General features: G+C 37.5%; 2 protein-coding genes, 1 long non-coding RNA gene and 1 other non-coding gene across 14 annotated transcripts; all 4 read right to left on the bottom strand.

The window, feature by feature from the left end:
- Positions 1-623: 623 nt before the first annotated feature.
- On the bottom strand, positions 624-5,741 carry LOC112187731 (succinate dehydrogenase [ubiquinone] flavoprotein subunit 1, mitochondrial). Its single transcript, XM_024326631.2, has 16 exons — positions 5,482-5,741; positions 4,961-5,128; positions 4,741-4,828; positions 4,346-4,492; positions 4,103-4,243; positions 3,572-3,657; positions 3,380-3,472; positions 3,228-3,291; positions 2,918-3,061; positions 2,561-2,748; positions 2,268-2,442; positions 2,015-2,185; positions 1,755-1,824; positions 1,549-1,669; positions 1,437-1,474; positions 624-1,023 (listed from the first exon to the last, which is right to left on the bottom strand). Exons 1-16 carry the CDS (start codon positions 5,587-5,589, stop codon positions 921-923), a joined length of 1,905 nt encoding a protein of 634 aa, XP_024182399.1. The 5' UTR covers positions 5,590-5,741; the 3' UTR covers positions 624-920.
- A 1,684-nt stretch (positions 5,742-7,425) lies between these two features.
- On the bottom strand, positions 7,426-7,497 carry TRNAE-UUC. The gene has a single exon. It is a non-coding gene; the product is annotated as a tRNA-Glu (tRNA).
- Positions 7,498-10,849: 3,352 nt separating this feature from the next.
- Positions 10,850-13,024, bottom strand: LOC121051815. Its single transcript, XR_005807079.1, has 2 exons — positions 12,761-13,024; positions 10,850-11,038 (listed from the first exon to the last, which is right to left on the bottom strand). It is a non-coding gene; the product is annotated as an uncharacterized LOC121051815 (long non-coding RNA).
- Positions 13,025-17,938: 4,914 nt separating this feature from the next.
- On the bottom strand, positions 17,939-21,000 carry LOC121051535. 11 transcript variants are annotated; one of them, XR_005806033.1, is made up of 6 exons: positions 20,737-21,000; positions 20,552-20,640; positions 19,823-19,923; positions 19,628-19,670; positions 18,532-18,589; positions 17,939-18,436 (listed from the first exon to the last, which is right to left on the bottom strand). XR_005806033.1 is itself a non-coding variant. In XM_040514048.1 (3 exons), exons 1-3 carry the CDS (start codon positions 20,738-20,740, stop codon positions 18,112-18,114), a joined length of 387 nt encoding a protein of 128 aa, XP_040369982.1. In that variant the 5' UTR covers positions 20,741-21,000; the 3' UTR covers positions 17,942-18,111. The 11 variants fall into 11 exon arrangements, 1 of the variants encoding a protein (XP_040369982.1); XR_005806028.1 differs by adding an exon at positions 20,015-20,068 and having other exon boundaries at positions 17,946-18,589; XR_005806026.1 differs by having other exon boundaries at positions 17,947-18,589.
- Positions 21,001-21,734: the final 734 nt, after the last annotated feature.

The raw sequence follows: 21,734 nt of genomic DNA on the forward strand, positions 1-21,734 counted from the left end.
AAAATTAGGGGATTGCTCATAGTGATGGGGATTTCTTGGGTTCTAGCTCCTCCAATTCATAGCTGTGTAGCTGTGTATATTTAATAATCATGCAATTAAGAGTAAAAGAGTTGTTTCAATGGTCTGCATAATCCTCGTCAAGGGAAAAAAAGCCGAATTTAGTACCTCTACCAACATTATATTTTATCTGTGAACTAAACGCTCCTGTATAACAAGCCCAACACTATCACGGCTTGACGATAGTGACGACATCGACCATTACCAGGAGCTTCCGAGTATGATGACTTCCCTAAATATGGATACAATGCGAATGGACTGGTTCTATTTTCTTTTATCCTACTGGGTATGGTGACGATATCAACCATTACCACCGATGCTTTGCCACATTTCATTTCAAATTTGCAAAAGCATCGGACATAATATAGAGTCCAAACATTCATGATGTGAATGAATTGAATTACTCATCACCCTTCAATATCTGATGATATGATCATACGATAACAGTGATATCCCTGCTACCGATCTCTACACCATGCATAGACTAGCCACTCAGCAAGTCCCAAACTCCATCCTTGCAGAGGTTAAATCGACTAGTATTGGCTTCCGATTACTATGCACACCAATTCCAAGTCCAACATATTGCCTTGACAAGCTCTTAAACCAAAAACGTGATAAAACATGAATTTGCTGGCAATTGAATACAAAAAACCTGTTCTCAAATTAATCTATTCAGAGAAATATTCTCCACGGCTGCGGACACATTTTCCAATCTCTGACTGAAATTATTAGAAACCTTTGGTCACTAACACAGCACCAATTATTGGTCAAAATGCTGTACCTACAACCAATTCTTTTCTTCTTATGGAATTACTACATGCCTGTAAAAGGATTATCTGCATGACTATAGATGAGCAGATGCCTCAGTAGACACGAGCTTTAGGAGGGAAGGTCTCGATTTCATCGTCCAATGTGTTCATGTGAACTGGTCTGTAGTCTAGTCGAACCTTCTCATTTTCCCAGTATCTGAAAAAAGAATCCACATAATTTAAAGTGAACAATTGGAATTCAACAGTGTAGATAACTAGATATTCTCCCACACATTCCCAGTTAATATGGACAGCTAAATGAAGAACATTTACAAATTCCAATAGGTCTTCACGATAAAAGGTGTTCGCAAAGAAAGTTTATCGACCACTATCATTTACAGAAATAACTGTGAGATTGGTTAAATTCTGCAGGCTGCTTTTATAATCCATCAAATAGGACAAATAAATTCTACAATTATAACTTACTATCTTACTTGTAAAACAGAACAGTGGTTTCATCAAAAGGTTAGTTTTGTGACTACTCTGTCATTTCCAATTTCAACTTTGAAAAAAGCGAAGCATATGTTTACTCTCAAATTAATATTATTATTTAAGGGAATGGCAACTCACCCCAAAGTATGTTTCATCCATTTCTCATCATCTCTTTTCTGCAAAACCAGAACAAATCTCATTATGTATTGCAAAAGAAGGGACAATTCTAACAAAAACAAACAGGACTAACCGTGAAATCTTCACGAGCATGTGCTCCTCGGCTCTCTTTCCTGGCTTCAGCAGAATGCATGGTGATACAGGCATTTATCAAAAGGTTTTCTAACTCGATAGTCTCAATCAAGTCAGAGTTCCTGGCAAAAGAATTGGGATTATGAGCTCATGAACTAAACAATGCATATATTTTATGGATCGAAATCCTCATACACAACATCTCACCATATCAAAGTTCGATCCTTCACTTGAACATCATTAAAACTCTCCCATGCCTTGTCGATCAACTCAGAACCTGCAGGAGTAACACAGAAAAGGAGTGAATAAAAATATAAACAGTAATCAATCTCCAACCTGCCCAACATAATAGTCACTTGTTAATTTGAAGGAGAAAACAAAGTCACTTAATGTTCCCAGAAAGGACTAAATTGCGCAATAATAATAGTTACAGATTTTTGTAAAATGAAAGACTGAATAGGTGAAACCTTCTACTAATGTCTCTTGTGTGCGGAACACAGCAGCATTATTTTGCATTATTCGTTGCATATTCAACCGAATTTTTGAAGTTGGCAGTGAGCCATTTGAATTCCTCAATTTGTCCAACCAAGCAATGGTCTTCTCGCCAGCATCCTTTTCCAGAGGCTTTTGTTTCTCCCCTACAAAGATGAAGTAGAGATCTTTATGTTCTGTACATATTTCATTATTAATTATCTTCAGTTAACGTGGCAATAAAGTTACCTGGTTTACTGAGCTCTGCAACTCTATTTGCACATGCTCGGCCAAAAACAACAATGTCAAGGAGTGAATTTGCACCGAGACGATTAGCACCATGAACAGATGCACAGGCTGCCTCCCCAGCTGCCATTAACCCAGGAATTACTGCATCTGCATTATCACCTTTAATGGTAACTACCTGAAAAGACCAAAAAAGCCATGTTGGTGAAGAAAAGCAGAATTTCACACACACAATCAAGTTTAGGCCCTTGAATACAGAAAGTGGCCAAGTAGACATGAAATATATCAACTCATACCTCTCCGTGGTAATTGGTTGGAATTCCACCCATATTGTAGTGTACAGTGGGTAACACAGGAATAGGCTCTTTTGTGACATCAACGCCAGCAAAAATGGCAGCAGTTTCAGAGATACCAGGAAGCCTCTCCTTTAGTACATCTGGGGGCAAATGATTCAAGTGGAGATAGATATGGTCCTTCAAAGGTCCTGATCAAAACAACTGTAACAGTTACCAACAGACGCACAAAGAAAAGAAAAGGAAAAAAAAAACAGACAAAACAAATAACTGAAATAACATATCTCATTTCTGAAAGAAGAAGCAGATATGACAGCCGTGTCAACATGAAAACGATTGACAGTTTAGAACACATCATACCTACACCACGACCCTCCCGGATTTCCATAGTCATGGATCTTGACACAACATCTCTAGAAGCAAGATCTTTTGCTGTTGGGGCATATCGTTCCATAAATCGCTCACCTTCACTGTTTCTAAGGATACCACCTTCCCCTCGTGATCCTACAAGTTGCAAGAATAACCAGAAATTAACATTTTCCAACTTCTAATGAATTGCAGTTAGAGAATCATATAACAAGGTATATGAAAGATAAGCTGACATAACAGAGAGCATCAAAACCAAAAGTGGTATTGACCTACAAATGTATCAAAAAAAGAAGAGACATACCTTCAGTAATGAGGCATCCAGCTCCATATATACCAGTAGGGTGAAACTGCACAAACTCCAAATCCTGCAGAAGGTATATGCCAAGAAAATTCATGAGGGATAAAATGCAAAGCCTACAGAAGATTCAAAGAGTGGGAAGGACCTAATCATACCTGAAGTGGGAGCCCAGCACGTGCCACCATGGCATTGCCATCTCCAGTGCAGGTATGTGCCGAGGTTGCAGAGAAGTATGCTCTACCATAACCCTGCAAGAAACGCAAAAGATAGTTTTAGATATTATTGCTTAATTCAGATAAGCTAGTCAATGACATATCTCCAACACGAAAAGCAAGATTGAAAAGTACCCCCGTGGCCAATATTGTCGATGAAGCTTGGAACCGATGCAATGTCCCATCCTCCATGTTTAATGCAATAACTCCTTGACAGCTCCCTGAATACCCAATTTCAATAATAAATTAACATAAAAGAACACACCCTGGATATACAAACAACAACCGTTTTTATCGTATTTTCATATGTGGATTTCAGCACAAGATGAGGACTTCAGAACAAGATCAACAACAAGCTTTTTTCTTTTCTTTTCTTTTTTTCTTTTTAAACGAAAGAACAAGCATTCAGTCCAGGGAAGAAACGAACTGGAACCATATGCCAAAGAATCAACAAAATAACATCACAAGCAAGATTTATTTACTTTAAAAAAGCTTCTCACCATACCACTCAGTAATCACAAAGATACTCAAAGTTGTATATTATGAGGCATATAAAAATAACAAGAGTGTTTTCATATGCAATTTATGCCGGTTATATCTACAACTGCAACTTGCACTTCTTATAGAAAACCATATTAAGCATGCAGCTACTAAGCATTAACTTACCGTCACTGTTCATTATAAGATCCAGCGCAAAATATTCGACAAAAAACTGTGTATTATGCCTCATAGCTTGTCCATAGAGAGTATGCAAAAGAGCATGCCCAGTTCTGTCGGCAGCGCAAGCACAACGGTATGCCTGTCCACCTATAAACAAGGTAAAGTAAAGTTAGCCAATGTCAGACAGCTTTGAATGAAAAGATGAGATATGATGTACCAACTTCAAACATACAAGGATGATCATCTTACCTTTTCCAAAGTCAAGGCTTTGACCACCAAATGCACGCTGATATATTTTTCCTTCTTCAGTCCGAGAAAAGGGTAACCCATAATTTTCAAGTTCAATCACAGCTTTTGGAGCCTCTCTACACATATACTGGATGGCATCTTGATCACCTATGGGAACACAAAACCTCCATATGTCAAAATACAACTGAAAGATAGAGAGCTGTAAAAGTAGTCATAAAACCACGAAATAAATGTGTCTTCCTGCAAGTGCACGATGGGTTATACAGCAAAAGTTGGCAAGTGGAATAAGTCCTTATAATCCCTATAGGCAACTGTTTCCTGTAGAATACTACAACCCCAACCCTAACATCACATTTATAAACTTCTAGAAGCGTCAAGATTAATAAGTTACATACCCAGCCAATCACTTCCCTTCACTGTGTCGTACATGTGCCACCTCCAGTCATCCTCAGTCATATTCCCTAATGCAGCATTTATACCACCCTACACACAATTTAACAAACACAGTAAGGCATATGCTGCATGTGTCCAACTCAAAACTAGAGCAATTTACACAGACACATCAACTCAATGAAGCTACATGCGACAGTCCAATCGAATTGCAACATCTCTTACCTGAGCCGCGACAGTGTGTGAACGCGTAGGGAACAATTTAGTAATGCAAGCGGTATTAAATCCATGCTCCGAAAGTCCTATGGCTGCTCTCAGCCCTGCACCGCCTGCCCCGACCACCACGGCATCATAAGTATGATCCACCACAGTATAAGACGAGCGTCCTGTAGCCTGCCAAAGCAAAATCACGCACCTCATTACCAAATACAATCGATCACAAGCTAAACAACTAAAATTTCACCTATCTTAATCAACAATCACACAAGTTTCAGCTCGTTTCAGTGAATATGTGACTTTCTAAATTTGAGAAAATGGAACACTTGCACAGGTCAAAATCCTTCATTTTACTGCAGATTATATGATCCGAATCAGCTAGAACCGGATTAAATTTCAATAAAATTATCCATATCAGCAATAACCGGTGAAAAGCTATGCAGTGGAAATCAAGACACTAAATCAAACGATCGGAGAAGAAGAAGAAGAGGATGAAAACCCTAAGATTGAGAAATGGAGAGTGATGGTACCGATTCAGTGGAGAAGAGTCTGGAGAAGTGAGATCTAAGGCAGTCATTGGCTGCGATTGATGTTTGGGACGAAGAAACGCCGAGTCGCCGAGAAACGCACCGCCACATATTGCTCTAGCTCCGATGCTGGAGGTCGTTGGTTTTCCGGTTTATCTATTTCTATTTAATACTCTCTCTCTCTCTCTCTCTCTCTATGTCTCTCAGAGAAATGAGGGAGGGGGCTGCGAGTGTTTGTTAGTTCTCGGCGTCGAAGTGGGAGATGATATGGGAGGCGCAGGCAGGCATTAAAAAAGTTAGACAGGAGCGGGTGGCTCGTGGCGGGCATGTGACTACAAAATGGTGATTCGGTTATCAAAAGTTTCTAACTATCATCCCCGAAATTACTGATCCACCATTCACCCACTCAAGATAAAAATGCGTTGGACTACATAACTTTTTCTTTTCTTTCTTTAATCTAACGGTGTGTAATATTAGAGCGTCATTAATACTTGTTTGATATCCAAAGTACTTATTATCAGCGTATTTGATATATACGTATGAACTTTATTGAAGCTTATATGTAATAAATGATATCGAAGTCCAAACAACTCTTGGCATTAGTACTTCACTATTTCTCGAGCTTTGCAGTTGGTTGGCTTGTGGTTAAAGTAGAGAGCTACAATGGACTATTGAGAATGCCTTACATCTCATCAAGGCGGGGATTGTTCCAAATATATGTTTGCATTAGAGTTATAGTAATGCCGCAACAATCAAATGAATAGTTATCAATTAGTGATATTAGTACGACTCTAAAATCTTGACGGTAATATCATCAATACTAATCTCATTTTAATTTTAACTAGTGGAATGGCATTCCTCCATTGTAGCCCTAGTGAAATTGGTTACACTAGATTTTACCAAAGTTAGGTAATCATTTTCACCAAGTATTGCATATTAATTTTAACATTTCTCTCTACCAATATTCCATTGGCAATTCTGTGATTATTCTTCTAACACGTTTCTAGTTGCAAAACCTCAAATTTGGTTACTTTCTCTCTACGGAATCAATCATAAAAAGGTTGAATATGTTGAAGCCATTGGAGGGCTTTGGTACCAAAGACATTAGGGTTGGTGCCCTTTTAAGCCACGATGGACGTAATGACAATGGCCACGTGGCATTTAGTCCACCATTTGATTAGAGACTTGCAATTCAATTTTGATTTGAAATAGAAAAGTGGAAACGTAATTGCAGAATGTAACGTGTTGATTCCTATAGAAGACTCATGAAACGTGAGGAGTTGACTGTTGGGTATGATTTTAATCTTTTTACTTCAAGTCTTTTAGCGGTTTCGCAATGGAGAAACAAGTTAAACACATAAGTTATGGTTTAGATGAAGAAAATGATCCTTAACAAATGAAAGAAAACTATGAAGAGAAATAGGAGAAGAGAGTAGTTGTTTAACTTAAGAGGATTCAAACAGCACCGGTGCATTACCATATTGTAGTCAAACGGAGGAGTTACGACTGGATCCTCATTGCGGGTTAACAGATGGGGAGTTGGGTCCAGGTCTAGAGAATTTTGGACTGATTCTTAACTATGAAGAGAAATAGGAGGAGAGAGTGGTTGTTTAACTTAATAATCAGTGTGGAGAGATGCAACAAGTCATCAAACCATACCAAAATTGATAGTTTTGATATGTGTGGTTTTTCAATCTTGATTACTCGATGCCGAAATGTCATCCCTAGCTCTAAGTATAGTCTATAGTGTACAACACAAGGTTGTGTTTTAAGATCAAGAATCGGAGGATAACCAAGAAACGAACCGCACTTGGGTTATAGTTGGGGGAGCTAAGAACACCTTTGAAGATTCTATGTTCATTTCCTTCAGTCGAAATACAAGTTTCATCTGGGCTGGGCCAGTTATATTCCTGGACAGGGGAAAAATAAATTAACCGATTAAAAAAGTTCCGTTGCCGGGAATCGAACCCGGGTCTCCTGGGTGAAAGCCAGATATCCTAACCGCTGGACGACAACGGATCGTTGATGGATAACAACAGATACATAATATATATTTATTATTATGGGCTGTGTTGGTGATGCCCCAACGATTGGTGTTTTTGGGGCCTTGAACAACCCGAGAGTATCAGATCCAGCTTACAAGCCCAACTACCACCTAACACCTCTGTCACTGACATAAAGGGGTTGCAATAGAACCTTGGAGTTGGGCTAAGTAGTGATTATTTAGTGAGGGATAGAGTAAGGAAATGAGTTGACAGTAACACAGAAAATGATCGGGTGAACTGAATCTACATTACCAGATAACATTTCGACACACACACACACACACGAGCCTTCGAACTCGGAATCTCATTTTAAACAATGGACATCTAATTTCCTATCACTCGGGATCCAAAACATTATGAATTATTTACATTCCATGTTTAAAACCTGAGGGTGGGGTTCTAGCTAGAGTGACATGGTTCTCTTCTTTTGAAATGGGAGTAGTTGTCTCGTACACGATCCCTAGCAATCAGTTGATATCACCTAATCTTTCATTTGACTTATATAACAAATTAGTAGCTTCAATATACCTTAACTCGAAAGTTATGGACTCAAACGGTAGACTCATCTACATGCTTTCAAGTCTTGCTCTGTTAATAAATTCAAAAACTTAATTTGGATCTCAATTATCAATCAGCAAAGTTCTTAATTTCTTACTTTTAGATCCTGATTCACTATCTCATTCATTTCTAACAAGTAATAACTAGTCCTCATAACTTGTAATAATGCTATGAAATAACTAGCTACAAACACTATATGAAATAACTTGTAACGTGTTTTTTCTTTTTTTTTTTCTAGCTAGCTAGTTCATCGTCGGTTCCTCTCCATAATATAGCAACCTCTAACCTAACCTCTCCTTCTCCTCCCTCAAGAATGAAGCCCACATTTCTTGAAACCCTAACGTGCTACTTCCTAGACTGTACAGGGAGAGAGAACTATCATTCATCAGCTTTAAGTTCGACAGAAACAAGAACAATGAAACCAGCCTTCAATCCCTCGGCCATTCAATAATTTAGAACTGCAATAGTCAAAGGAACAAACAAAACCCACACGTACAATCCGAAAGCGAAAGAAAACCTAACAAGCTACTGTTGCTCGACAGTACAAACAGATCATGCAGCGTTGTTCATCCATTCATTTCAAGCTTAATTTACACGAGCCAATCCGAATGCTTCATCATATTTTGCTCTCTGTTAATTCTGTTACGCTCTTCGTCTTCATCCTCGGCCTTGTTATTTTAAGGTTCAAAAGCCACAGACGAAGAATAAAGCAGTAAAAGACAGCAGAACGTAGTAATACACTACTACCTAGCTATAGCTGTTTTTTTTTTCGTTTTTTTTTTTTGACTCTTTTGGTGTCGGTTCTGGAGCAGCATGCAAATAATAGTTTTGGAATCATTTGTTAATTAATATATATGATCTAATATGTGTAAAGAATGGGTGACATAAGTACTGTTTTGGTGGAGATTTGGTTGCTAAGAAAGATTTTGGGACAAGTGGAATTAAGAGATGTATGGTTGTTCATATATCCTAGTTGTTGATGACAATGAAGTATCAAAGAATAGGGTGGAGAACTAGAGTAAATTATATCACATATTCACATGCATATCTTCAATATATCAAAAGCAAGTCAAGACTTAAACATATTTCGATGTGAAAGATATTCTCTACAAGTACTTTTGTATTGTAAGCTTTTTTTTTTTGGTATGTGTTTTGTATTGCAGGCTAAAGCGAAATAAAAATATATTTTTTCGACTAGAGCGAAATAAAAATATTAAAGAATTATAATGAAGTTAGGAGCTATATTAACATTTATGATTTAAGATTAATGCAGTGTTAGACAGTTGAACATCGTCAACTTTCTTCTCTTAATCTAGAAGGAGAGAGAAATTGAACTTTAGAACAATATATTTAGAATTAAGAAACTGTTCAAGTAAACCCTAATTTGTGTTTAGCCCAAACTCTAAGTTACTTGTTCTAGTGGTAATAGGATTAAATTAGAAGGATCTAGATTCCTATTCAATGTACGATTACTTTCCTTGTATGATTGAGATTCTATGCATTGTAACCCTCTATATAAAGAGGCCCCTATTATCAATGAGAATACACAGCAAATTCCTCTCAAATTCAGTTTCTCTACAACACGTTATCAGCACGAAGCCCTAACCCTGAAACCATATATTCGTAGCCTTCAAATCCCAGGAACCACCACCGCCCACCTTGAAGTTTTCACCTCTAGGAGCCCAGAACCGGCCGCAAAATACCCAAACCGGCCCCCGAAAATACCGAAAACCTTTCTATCCTGTTCGAAGCCTTCCTCCCTGCCTACTGCTGCCATACTCCACCAGAAGCTGCAGCTTGACCCCAGATCACCGGAGCCAAAAGATCACCACCGGAACCGGCCGCCCAAAGTGAGTGCACCACTGAACCGCTGGCGACCTGCATCCTCCCTGTCCTATCTCTGTAAGCCCAAACTAGAAGCCCAGCGAAGCCCAGAAGCACTGTGCAGCCCAGAAGCCCAGCAATGCGGCCCACTGACGTCAGCCTGCCACGTCAGCATCCAGTCAGCCCTCTGACGTTAGCGTCCAGTCAGCATCAGAGCGCCATGTCAGCACCTGCGGTCAACGACCGGTCAACCTTTTCCTGCAACTTTTCAGGCCAACTTTCCCGGTCAAGATTTCCGGCAATTTTTCAAGGTAAACTTTTCTAAAAGTTCCCGTTTTTGAAGTTTTTATTACTTTTCTCTTCTTTTTCTCGGGGACTTCCAACATCCCTTCTTCTATCCCACTTTCTTCTTCATAGGGGAGACCAATAGCCGAACTGTGGGGGTTCGTGCTCACTCTAAGCTTGGAGCTTGAAGAATCCTCCAAACTTAAAGTTTGTTGAGAAGAAAAACGATCGACCACATACATCATTGTTTCGATCTAATCCAAAACCCCACTTGGAATCAGATTTTCTTGGAAGCGACTACGCTTAGAAATTTATTAGTTTTTTGTGGTAGCCTTTTTGCTCCGAAACTAACCCTATTTTCTTGTTGTTTTTCAGGATGAGTCACCTGAACAAGTTGAGCTTCGCTCCACTAGAGACAACAGGCGCAGGATACCACAAGTGGGTCCGTGATGTGCGCTAGCATCTTAAGGCTGATGGGATCCTGAGTACGATCCAAAAGCCAAGTCAGGACGTGCTTACTCCTCAACAAGCTGCTGCTTTTGAAGCAAATTGTCACATCCAAAATTTTTTTTTTTTTTTTTTTAGATGCGACTTATATTCCAATCATGGAAATAAATTTCCAAAATCGAAATACGAATAATTGGAAAAGAACGATACTAGACAAGTTTTCGAAATTGAAACACAACCTTTATTACAAGAGGGTTTTACAACAACATTTACAACAAAAGGTCAACTAAAATCCAAGTTCTTGTCTAGGACCCAAACATGATTAACAAAAACACACATGTATATTACATTATTAAAAACACCCTTGCAGTAAAATAACTTCAAACTTATTTATTTGTCACCTGCAAAATGATAAAAAGGGGTGAGCATACGTTGCCCAGTAGGAGAATGAAACCTCTGTGAAGATCATAGTTAAAATAGCAATAATGAATGGATGCAACTATTATCTATTCCCGATAATCCACATTGTAAAATAAACTGAACCTACATGTCCCATACCATGTATTTTACCACGAAGGTGACTCAGAGTATTCAACAATGTGAACTAACCCCCACCCAAAATCAAACCCCCCCTAACCCTCTTTTGCTAGTCATCTTGTCTATTCCCCTTTCGCCAGTCCCGAATTACCCTTTCAATATCCTATACTAAGTGCACATTCATAAGTGGGCATACCTGGGATCTGGTACCTGCTGAGGTTATAGACTCAACTACGCAAAAGATAAACCACATACTCATTCCAATAGCATATTTACATTACCATCACCACCCTTATACTTCATGTCTTATTGATGCACAAATACTTTGAATATGTAAATGTATTCATTATTCAGCCATACCAACAAACAGAAACACAGAGGACATAAATGCATATAATTCTGAACACAATCATCCAATACAATCATGTAAACAACCATTCATTGCAAACATAGAGGCTCCCCAAGTTTTTCCCCTACCTCGATTGATTTTCACGTTAAGTATCCGGATGAAAACAAGTTCCTATTGAAAGAATAGAATTTATTAGTTCCACACATAAAGAATTAAAGCAAAACTCAGCTAACATACTAAGAAAATCTTAGCAGTGAGTTATTTTGACCAAAACAGGTTTTTACTTGACAAACTGAAATACTGCAGTTTTCTGACCCAGTCACCTTAATGTTAAAAACTGTACAAATCTGTTTAAAATCTGCTTCCAAGGTCTTCTAACGATTTGTAGCTGATATCCTAAAGAAACTTTCGGAATTTGAATCACCTGAAAACAATTTTCCTAGAATTAGTTATGAATTTTTAAAGTTCAGCTACAGTCCCACGTTTTTCTGCAGAAACTGCTACTGTGTGCTAACCTCTTCAGTTTTAATGTACTTTCCACAACTCCAATTTGTGTAAAACTTTCAATACTGAAAATAGACATTCTAAAGTGTCAAAGAAAAGAAACCACACTTACAACAAGGCTTTAAAGGATGAGTGAATGCTTTCTAAATTCAACTTTAAAACTGCATATGTTTCCTACTTGGTTCTTGACTCTTCTCAAATCAGATTCTATTAATCTATGTCTTCCAAAAATTCTAATGACTAAAGGAAACAACAAACCAGATACAAAGTGATTTCAAATTCTAATTTAGATCAATTCAATGACAAAAGATATAAACTATTTTCCAGAAAACTAGTGAAATCAAATAGAAGATGAGAAAATAATTAGTTCTAATTGTTCCAGTAACAACAACTTTATTCCAAACTGAACTTCATCTCTACTGTAACTTCTTCTATCATCAAGAATCCCCAAGTCTTATAATAACCTATGAACATAACTCAATTTCCAAATTGCATTAACCATCAGAACCACAAAGAACTCATCAAATCAAAAATTAAAAGAATCACACCTGACTTTTTACTCCTCCACTCCTAAGATACCAAAACCCTCTTTTTCTCTCTCTCCCTTGTTTATCTATGTATCTAGCAACTCAAGGAACTGTATGGAAAGCATAGTTGGTTTAGCCTATTTATAGTGTCTGGAAAGGAGGTGAAAACGTAGAAAGCAAGATAGATATTCTAATTGAAATCTTACCCATATAGGTACTAGACTTGCCACCTCCAGATTTCTAGAGTTCCAGCTCCTGATTCTAGGGTTCCAGCTCTATCTTCATAGCTTTGGGGAATCACCAAATTTGAAACTTGATTTCCAAGGCTGTTGACACCTCCTACTTACCCATAGCGGCGGCTCTGTCCTTTGTACTTTCCTAAGGCGGTGGCTGGTGTATCAGATGGAGGAGAATATGGGGGTGAGGAAGACGATGAAGAGACGGGACAATGCTTTGAGTTTAGGCGTTGTTTGATTTGGTTTTGTCGTGGAGTTTTATTCTATCAGCTGTTAAGCTAGTTGGGTTTGAGTTTTGGGCCAAATCTTTTGGGCTAAACTCTAATTACTTAAACCCAAATAAATAAAATTCAACTCTATACTATATATATAGATATATATATATATATATATATAAACAATATTTAAACAAATAGTTTAGCACAATAAAATTAAACTTATTATTTTTTTTTCAGAAAATGTTTAAAAATTTTAGGTCGTCACACTCTCCCCTTCTTTAAGAAATTTCGTCCTCGAAATTTAGAACATACCACAATCCGTAAATAACTCTGGATACTTTTTCTGCATTTCTGTTTCCAATTCCCACGTAGCTTCTTCCACATTTGCATGTTGCCAAAGAACTTTGACTATCGGAATATTCTTTGTTCGCAGTACCTTTTCTTTCCGATCTAATATTTGGATTGGTCTATCCTCGAAAGATAATTGGTTGTCCACATCAAGATCTGTCCAATCTAAAATATGTGTCGGGTCTGGTTCATATTTTCGAAGCATTGACACATGAAAAACATCATGGATACCCGAAAGCTGTGGTGGTAGAGCTAACTTGTATGCTACTTCACCTTTCCGTTCTAGGATCTCAAAAGGACCAATAAATCTTGGAGCTAATTTCCCAGTTTTTCCAAACCTTTGAATTCCTTTTCGAGGTGATACTTTCAGAAACACATGATCTCCCACATTAAATTTTAGTGGACGTGTCCTTTGATCGGCATAACTCTTTTGTCGACTTTGTGCTGTTAGCAGTCGTTGCTTGATTATCTTTATTTTCTCAGTAGTCTCCTGTATAAATCAGGTCCAACTATGGTAGTCTCACCTACTTCTGTCCAGCATAATGGTGATCTGCAAGGTCTACCATATAGAGCCTCATATGGTGCCATTCCGATGCTAGATTGGAAACTATTGTTATATGCAAACTCTGCTAATGACAAATAATCTTCCCAACTTCCATGGAAATCCAAAACACATGCTCTCAACATATCTTCCAAAATTTGAATTGTTCTTTCTGACTGACCATCAGTTTGGGGATGAAAGGCAGTACTAAAATTTAACTTTGTACCGAGAGATTTTTGTAAACTTTCCCAAAATTTAGAAGTGAACTTGGAATCTCTGTCTGATACAATTGAGAGAGGAATTCCATGTAATCTAACCACTTCTTGAACATATAACTTGCCAAGTGTTTCTGCAGAATCTGTAGTTTTTACTGGTAAAAAATGAGCTGATTTAGTTAAACGATCCACAATAACCCATATTGCATCTTTACCTCGAGGTGAACGTGGTAAACCAGTTACAAAATCCATGGTAATATAATCCCATTTCCATTCAGCTATTGGCAACGGTTGAAGTTTTCCTGCTGGCTTTTTATGCTCCGCTTTGACTTGTTGGCAAGTAAGACATCTTGCTACACATAGTGCAATATCTTTCTTCATTCCATCCCACCAAAATTGACGACGCAGATCATAGTACATTTTTGTACTTCCAGGGTGAATGGTGTATGATGAGTAATGTGCTTCACGTAAAATTTCATTTCTAAGCTCTGGAATCTCAGGTACATATAACCTTCCAAAATATCTCAAACCATTCCTTTGATCGAAGATCCAACCCTCAAGTTGATTTCCAGACATCAATCTGTTTTGAATTGATTTGGATAGAGTATCCTCCTGTTGTTTCTCAATAACCTTTTCCATCAAAATTGGTCGCGTGGCTAAGTTACAAATACGAGCCATATTGTTGTGTATATCAACATGTAGATCATATTCACAAAGAGACTCCATCATCTTCCATTTCTGAACATGTAAGCTTGCCACAAACCTTTCTGATTTTCTACTTAAAGCATCTGCAACTGTATTTGCCTTTCCAGGATGGTAATGCAATCCAAAATCATAGTCTTCTAAAAATTCCATCCAACGTCGTTGCCTCATGTTAAGCTCCTTTTGAGTAAATATATATTTCAAACTTTTATGATCAGAATATAGCTCAAATCGCTCACCATATAAGTAATGTCTCCAAGTCTTAAGAGCATGAACAATTGCAGCTAATTCTAAATCATGCGTTGGATAATTTCTTTCATGTGTTTTCAATTGTCGAGAGGCATATGCGACCACTTTATCTGATTGCATTAACACACATCCCAATCCGCGTAAAGAAGCATCTGTGTACACCACGTAACCTTCTCCTCGCTCAGGAATAATCAACACCGGAGCAGTAGTTAAGCGTGTCTTCAATTCTTGGAATGAATTTTCACATTCTCTACTCCAGATAAATTTGACTTCTTTTCGGGTTAACCTGGTCAGGGGTGTGGCTAATCGAGAAAAATCTTTTATAAATCTTCGATAATAACCAGCCAATCCAAGAAAACTTCGAATTTCTGAAATATTCTTTGGCTGACTCCAATTTAATACTGCTTCTACCTTGGAAGAATCAACTGCAATGCCTTCGTTAGAGATCACATGTCCCAAAAATTTTATTTCAGTCAACCAAAATTCACATTTGCTAAACTTAGCAAATAGCTGATGTTCTCTCAAGGTCTGTAACGTAATGGACAAGTGTCTCTCATGATCTTCCTGTGATTTTGAGTAAATGAGGATGTCATCAATGAAGACAATTACAAACTGATCCAAGTAGGGTCGAAAAACACGGTTCATTAAGTCCATAAATGCTGCTGGGGCATTTGTCAATCCAAAAGGCATAACCAAAAATTCATAATGTCCGTATCGAGTCCTAAAAGCTGTTTTCGGCACATCTTCAGGTTTGACTCGGAGTTGATGATAACCGGAACGGAGATCAATTTTCGAAAAGAAACAAGAACCCCTTAACTGATCGAACAAATCGTCAATTCTTGGTATTGGATATTTATTCTTCACAGTTACTCTATTCAATTGACGATAATCGACGCACATCCGAAGAGATCCATCTTTCTTTTTCACAAAAATGGCTGGTGCTCCCCACGGTGAAGTACTAGGACGAATATAACCTTTGCCTTCTAATTCCTGAATTTGTGCCTTGAGTTCTTTCAATTCTGCTGGTGCCATACGGTAAGGGGATATCGAAATAGGTGATGTACCCGGATATACTTCAATTACGAATTCTATCTCACGCACAGGAGGCAATCCGAATAAATCTTCCGGAAACACATCAGTAAATTCCTTTACCACAGGAATCGTTTCTAACTTCATTTTATTCTCCCCTTCGGCCACAATATGGGCAATTAAATTCAAATAATTGCACTTGATGTCAAATGATACTTCTGATTTATAAGTGCTCTTATCCCCGTAAAAACTAAAAGTTTCACCTTCCGGAGTACTGATAGTTATCTTCTTTTTACCACAGTCCATGATAGCATCATAACGACTAAGCCAATCCATACCCAAGATGATATCGTGCTCTGACATTTCCAGCATTATCAAATCAAAGTAGAATTTATGATTTGATATTTCTATCACACATAGCCTACACACTCTATTAACTCTTACACCCTTACTCAAAGGAGACCCAATAATTAATGAAGTCTTCATAATCTCAGGTTTCAATTCAAGTATAGATGCAAAGGATGATGATATAAAAGAATGTGTTGAACCAGGATCAAATAATATTCTAGCTGCCGTATTAGATATTAGAAATGTACCTTCTACCACTTGAGATCCATTTTGTTCCTCCATGTCATTCAGAGCATACAGTCGACCCTGTGTTGGACGTCGTGCGCCAATGGGTGCTCTAGGCCTAATAAGATTTCCTGGTCGTTGTATCTGTTGAGGAACATTTGGCCTCTGCCAATTCTGCTGTGGTTGAAAAGGTGCCCGATACTGTTGTTGTGGTGCATAACCCTGCTGCTGCTGAGGACGAAACTGGAGTTGTGGAGCACGAAACTGAGGTTGCTGATTTGGACGAAATTGTGCATATGGAACTTGGTTTGATTGTATGAGTGGACAATCCCTCTGAAGATGTCCCGGTCCTCTGCAGTAGTAACAGAATTTTGTATATGGAGATGTCCCAAAAGATTTGTATGATCTCTGGAAATTATTTCTGGAAGGTCCAAAATTCTGACGTTTGAACTGTCCACTAGTACTCCCAGAATTCCAAACCCTTTTTGTTTCTTGAATACTACGTTCAGCAATAAGTGCTCGGTCTACCACTTCTGAATATTTCAATAACTTTAGAATTGATACTTTCTCCCTAATCTCAGGATTAAGTCCTTCCTCAAATTTCTTTGCTTTGGTAGCCTCATTGGGAATAATACCTGGAGCAAACCGCATAAGTTCCTCAAATCTACCTTGGTATTCAGCTACTGTCATTTCCCCTTTAGATAGAAACATAAACTCTTTTGCCTTGGCTTGCTTTACTGTGTCTGGGAAATATTTCTCAAGAAAAATAACTTCAAATACATCCCAGGTTGTAATTTCAGTGTCTGGAGTAGCAAGAACTGATTCCCACCAGTGATAAGCTGCACCTTCCAAGTACGTACATGAGATAATTACTTTCAAATCTTCCGGCACTTTTTGATTATTCAGAGTCCTCTTCATTTGTCTCAACCATTCTTCAGCTATCATGGGATCTAAGGTACCCTTGAATATAGGAGGTCGGGCCTTACGAAATTCACCTTGTATTCTCATAACTCGTTCTTCATTACCTTCTTGATGATTACCATTGCGATTTTCCCTTATTGCACTTGCCATATCTTGAATAGCAGCTATGACTTCCATGTTACTACTAACCTCACCCTTATGTTGTTCTTCTGCCATTCTTTTGGTTTAAAACAAAATAATCATATAATTTTCATTATGCGTTTATAAAATTTAATTAATCTAACATGTAGTAAACAAAACTTTCAAGTATGAGACAAAAATTAAACACATAAGAGAGAGAAGGATAAACATAACATATATATATTACATGAAAACTTTACAAAGTTTTGAAAGTAAAAACACGTATCTACAGACTATATTTTACAAAACTTTAAACAACAGTAGCACACCTTTATACAAAAGCTAATAAACACACCCATGGTTATTTATTCTACACCATAGAACATAATCACTCAGCATAGCATTTTAAACTTCCTCTTCCTCATAAGGTTCTGGGGAGCTAACAACTAGAATAGCCTCAAGATAATCCCCCATCGAGCTACTCCCATCATCAGTACTATCATTATTATCATTACTACTCTCACTCATATTAGACTCTGATGATGATGGTGGTATTATCATAGGATTTTCAGGTGAACTTCCAAGATGCCATAGAGCTACTACTTGGTCCCTTAACATATTATAGTAATAGTCATTAGCAGTAGCAGCTATCCCAAGGTTGACAGTGCGAAGTTGGCTCCTAAGGTTATACTTGACCATATTCCGCTGCAATTGGTAAGAGTATGTAGATCTGAAAAATATGGTCTTTCTAATCAGTTGTCTCACGAGTCTTTCGGCACGAAAATCCAATTGTAGTTCATAGGTGTCGGGATTTAACGGTCGAACCTCATTTCTGGTGGCTTCAAAGGGTCCAAGGCTATCGGATGAGTAGACTCTATCCATCCTATAACACAACATAAAGGAATCAGTTTACAGTCTCTAAAAGCAAAAGGAATAAAGAGAATACAAATTTCTATCCAATGTCAACAATCCTAAAGGATACTAATTAAACCTATTGCTCTGATACCAATTTGTCACATCCAAAATTTTTTTTTTTTTTTTTTAGATGCGACTTATATTCCAATCATGGAAATAAATTTCCAAAATCGAAATACGAATAATTGGAAAAGAACGATACTAGACAAGTTTTCGAAATTGAAACACAACCTTTATTACAAGAGGGTTTTACAACAACATTTACAACAAAAGGTCAACTAAAATCCAAGTTCTTGTCTAGGACCCAAACATGATTAACAAAAACACACATGTATATTACATTATTAAAAACACCCTTGCAGTAAAATAACTTCAAACTTATTTATTTGTCACCTGCAAAATGATAAAAAGGGGTGAGCATACGTTGCCCAGTAGGAGAATGAAACCTCTGTGAAGATCATAGTTAAAATAGCAATAATGAATGGATGCAACTATTATCTATTCCCGATAATCCACATTGTAAAATAAACTGAACCTACATGTCCCATACCATGTATTTTACCACGAAGGTGACTCAGAGTATTCAACAATGTGAACTAACCCCCACCCAAAATCAAACCCCCCCTAACCCTCTTTTGCTAGTCATCTTGTCTATTCCCCTTTCGCCAGTCCCGAATTACCCTTTCAATATCCTATACTAAGTGCACATTCATAAGTGGGCATACCTGGGATCTGGTACCTGCTGAGGTTATAGACTCAACTACGCAAAAGATAAACCACATACTCATTCCAATAGCATATTTACATTACCATCACCACCCTTATACTTCATGTCTTATTGATGCACAAATACTTTGAATATGTAAATGTATTCATTATTCAGCCATACCAACAAACAGAAACACAGAGGACATAAATGCATATAATTCTGAACACAATCATCCAATACAATCATGTAAACAACCATTCATTGCAAACATAGAGGCTCCCCAAGTTTTTCCCCTACCTCGATTGATTTTCACGTTAAGTATCCGGATGAAAACAAGTTCCTATTGCAAGAATAGAATTTATTAGTTCCACACATAAAGAATTAAAGCAAAACTCAGCTAACATACTAAGAAAATCTTAGCAGTGAGTTATTTTGACCAAAACAGGTTTTTACTTGACAAACTGAAATACTGCAGTTTTCTGACCCAGTCACCTTAATGTTAAAAACTGTACAAATCTGTTTAAAATCTGCTTCCAAGGTCTTCTAACGATTTGTAGCTGATATCCTAAAGAAACTTTCGGAATTTGAATCACCTGAAAACAATTTTCCTAGAATTAGTTATGAATTTTTAAAGTTCAGCTACAGTCCCACGTTTTTCTGCAGAAACTGCTACTGTGTGCTAACCTCTTCAGTTTTAATGTACTTTCCACAACTCCAATTTGTGTAAAACTTTCAATACTGAAAATAGACATTCTAAAGTGTCAAAGAAAAGAAACCACACTTACAACAAGGCTTTAAAGGATGAGTGAATGCTTTCTAAATTCAACTTTAAAACTGCATATGTTTCCTACTTGGTTCTTGACTCTTCTCAAATCAGATTCTATTAATCTATGTCTTCCAAAAATTCTAATGACTAAAGGAAACAACAAACCAGATACAAAGTGATTTCAAATTCTAATTTAGATCAATTCAATGACAAAAGATATAAACTATTTTCCAGAAAACTAGTGAAATCAAATAGAAGATGAGAAAATAATTAGTTCTAATTGTTCCAGTAACAACAACTTTATTCCAAACTGAACTTCATCTCTACTGTAACTTCTTCTATCATCAAGAATCCCCAAGTCTTATAATAACCTATGAACATAACTCAATTTCCAAATTGCATTAACCATCAGAACCACAAAGAACTCATCAAATCAAAAATTAAAAGAATCACACCTGACTTTTTACTCCTCCACTCCTAAGATACCAAAACCCTCTTTTTCTCTCTCTCCCTTGTTTATCTATGTATCTAGCAACTCAAGGAACTGTATGGAAAGCATAGTTGGTTTAGCCTATTTATAGTGTCTGGAAAGGAGGTGAAAACGTAGAAAGCAAGATAGATATTCTAATTGAAATCTTACCCATATAGGTACTAGACTTGCCACCTCCAGATTTCTAGAGTTCCAGCTCCTGATTCTAGGGTTCCAGCTCTATCTTCATAGCTTTGGGGAATCACCAAATTTGAAACTTGATTTCCAAGGCTGTTGACACCTCCTACTTACCCATAGCGGCGGCTCTGTCCTTTGTACTTTCCTAAGGCGGTGGCTGGTGTATCAGATGGAGGAGAATATGGGGGTGAGGAAGACGATGAAGAGACGGGACAATGCTTTGAGTTTAGGCGTTGTTTGATTTGGTTTTGTCGTGGAGTTTTATTCTATCAGCTGTTAAGCTAGTTGGGTTTGAGTTTTGGGCCAAATCTTTTGGGCTAAACTCTAATTACTTAAACCCAAATAAATAAAATTCAACTCTATACTATATATATAGATATATATATATATATATATAAACAATATTTAAACAAATAGTTTAGCACAATAAAATTAAACTTATTATTTTTTTTTCAGAAAATGTTTAAAAATTTTAGGTCGTCACACAAATAGAGCTAAGAGAGAGGCGAATGAAGCTAAAGCCATCATTCTCATGACAAGGCATTCTCATGACAAGGCACATGAATGACGCCCTCCAAAATGAGTACCTCAATGAGGAAGACCCAAGAAAACTATGGGTAGAACTCGAGCAGCGTTTTGGCAACGTCCGTGATTCCCTGCTTCCAGACTTAGAAGTGAGATGGCATAGCCTTCGCTTCTGTGATTTCAAGTCTGTACTTGACTACAATTCAGAAGCACTTTATATCAAGTCTATGATGAAATTCTGTGAACGGAAAATCACTGATACGATGTTGATCGAGAAGACTCTCTCCACCTTCTCCGTCTCTGCGTTGATGATAGCCAAGAACTATCAGATTGAAGTCAATGCTAGATGCATCACAAGATTTCATGAGCTAATTAGTGCCATGAACGTAGCTGAAAAGCACGACAACATACTTGTGAAGAACTATAACTCTAGACCCGTGGGAACC

This window comes from Rosa chinensis, chromosome 2 (assembly GCF_002994745.2).
Source record: "Rosa chinensis cultivar Old Blush chromosome 2, RchiOBHm-V2, whole genome shotgun sequence".
Classification (NCBI taxonomy): domain Eukaryota; kingdom Viridiplantae; phylum Streptophyta; class Magnoliopsida; order Rosales; family Rosaceae; genus Rosa; species Rosa chinensis.

Excerpts from the sequence above, each read along its gene's own strand:
- LOC112187731 (XM_024326631.2), bottom strand. The coding sequence starts at position 5,589 with ATGTGGCGGTGCGTTTCTCGGCGACTCGGCGTTTCTTCGTCCCAAACA. Across the intron at positions 2,443-2,560 it reads CAACCAATTACCACGGAGAG|GTAGTTACCATTAAAGGTGA; the intron begins GTATGAGTTGAT and ends TGGTCTTTTCAG. Across the intron at positions 2,186-2,267 it reads TGCAGAGCTCAGTAAACCAG|GGGAGAAACAAAAGCCTCTG; the intron begins GTAACTTTATTG and ends TCATCTTTGTAG.
- LOC121051535 (XM_040514048.1), bottom strand. Across the intron at positions 18,437-18,531 it reads TTGAAGCCACCAGAAATGAG|ATCTACATACTCTTACCAAT; the intron begins GTTCGACCGTTA and ends CATATTTTTCAG.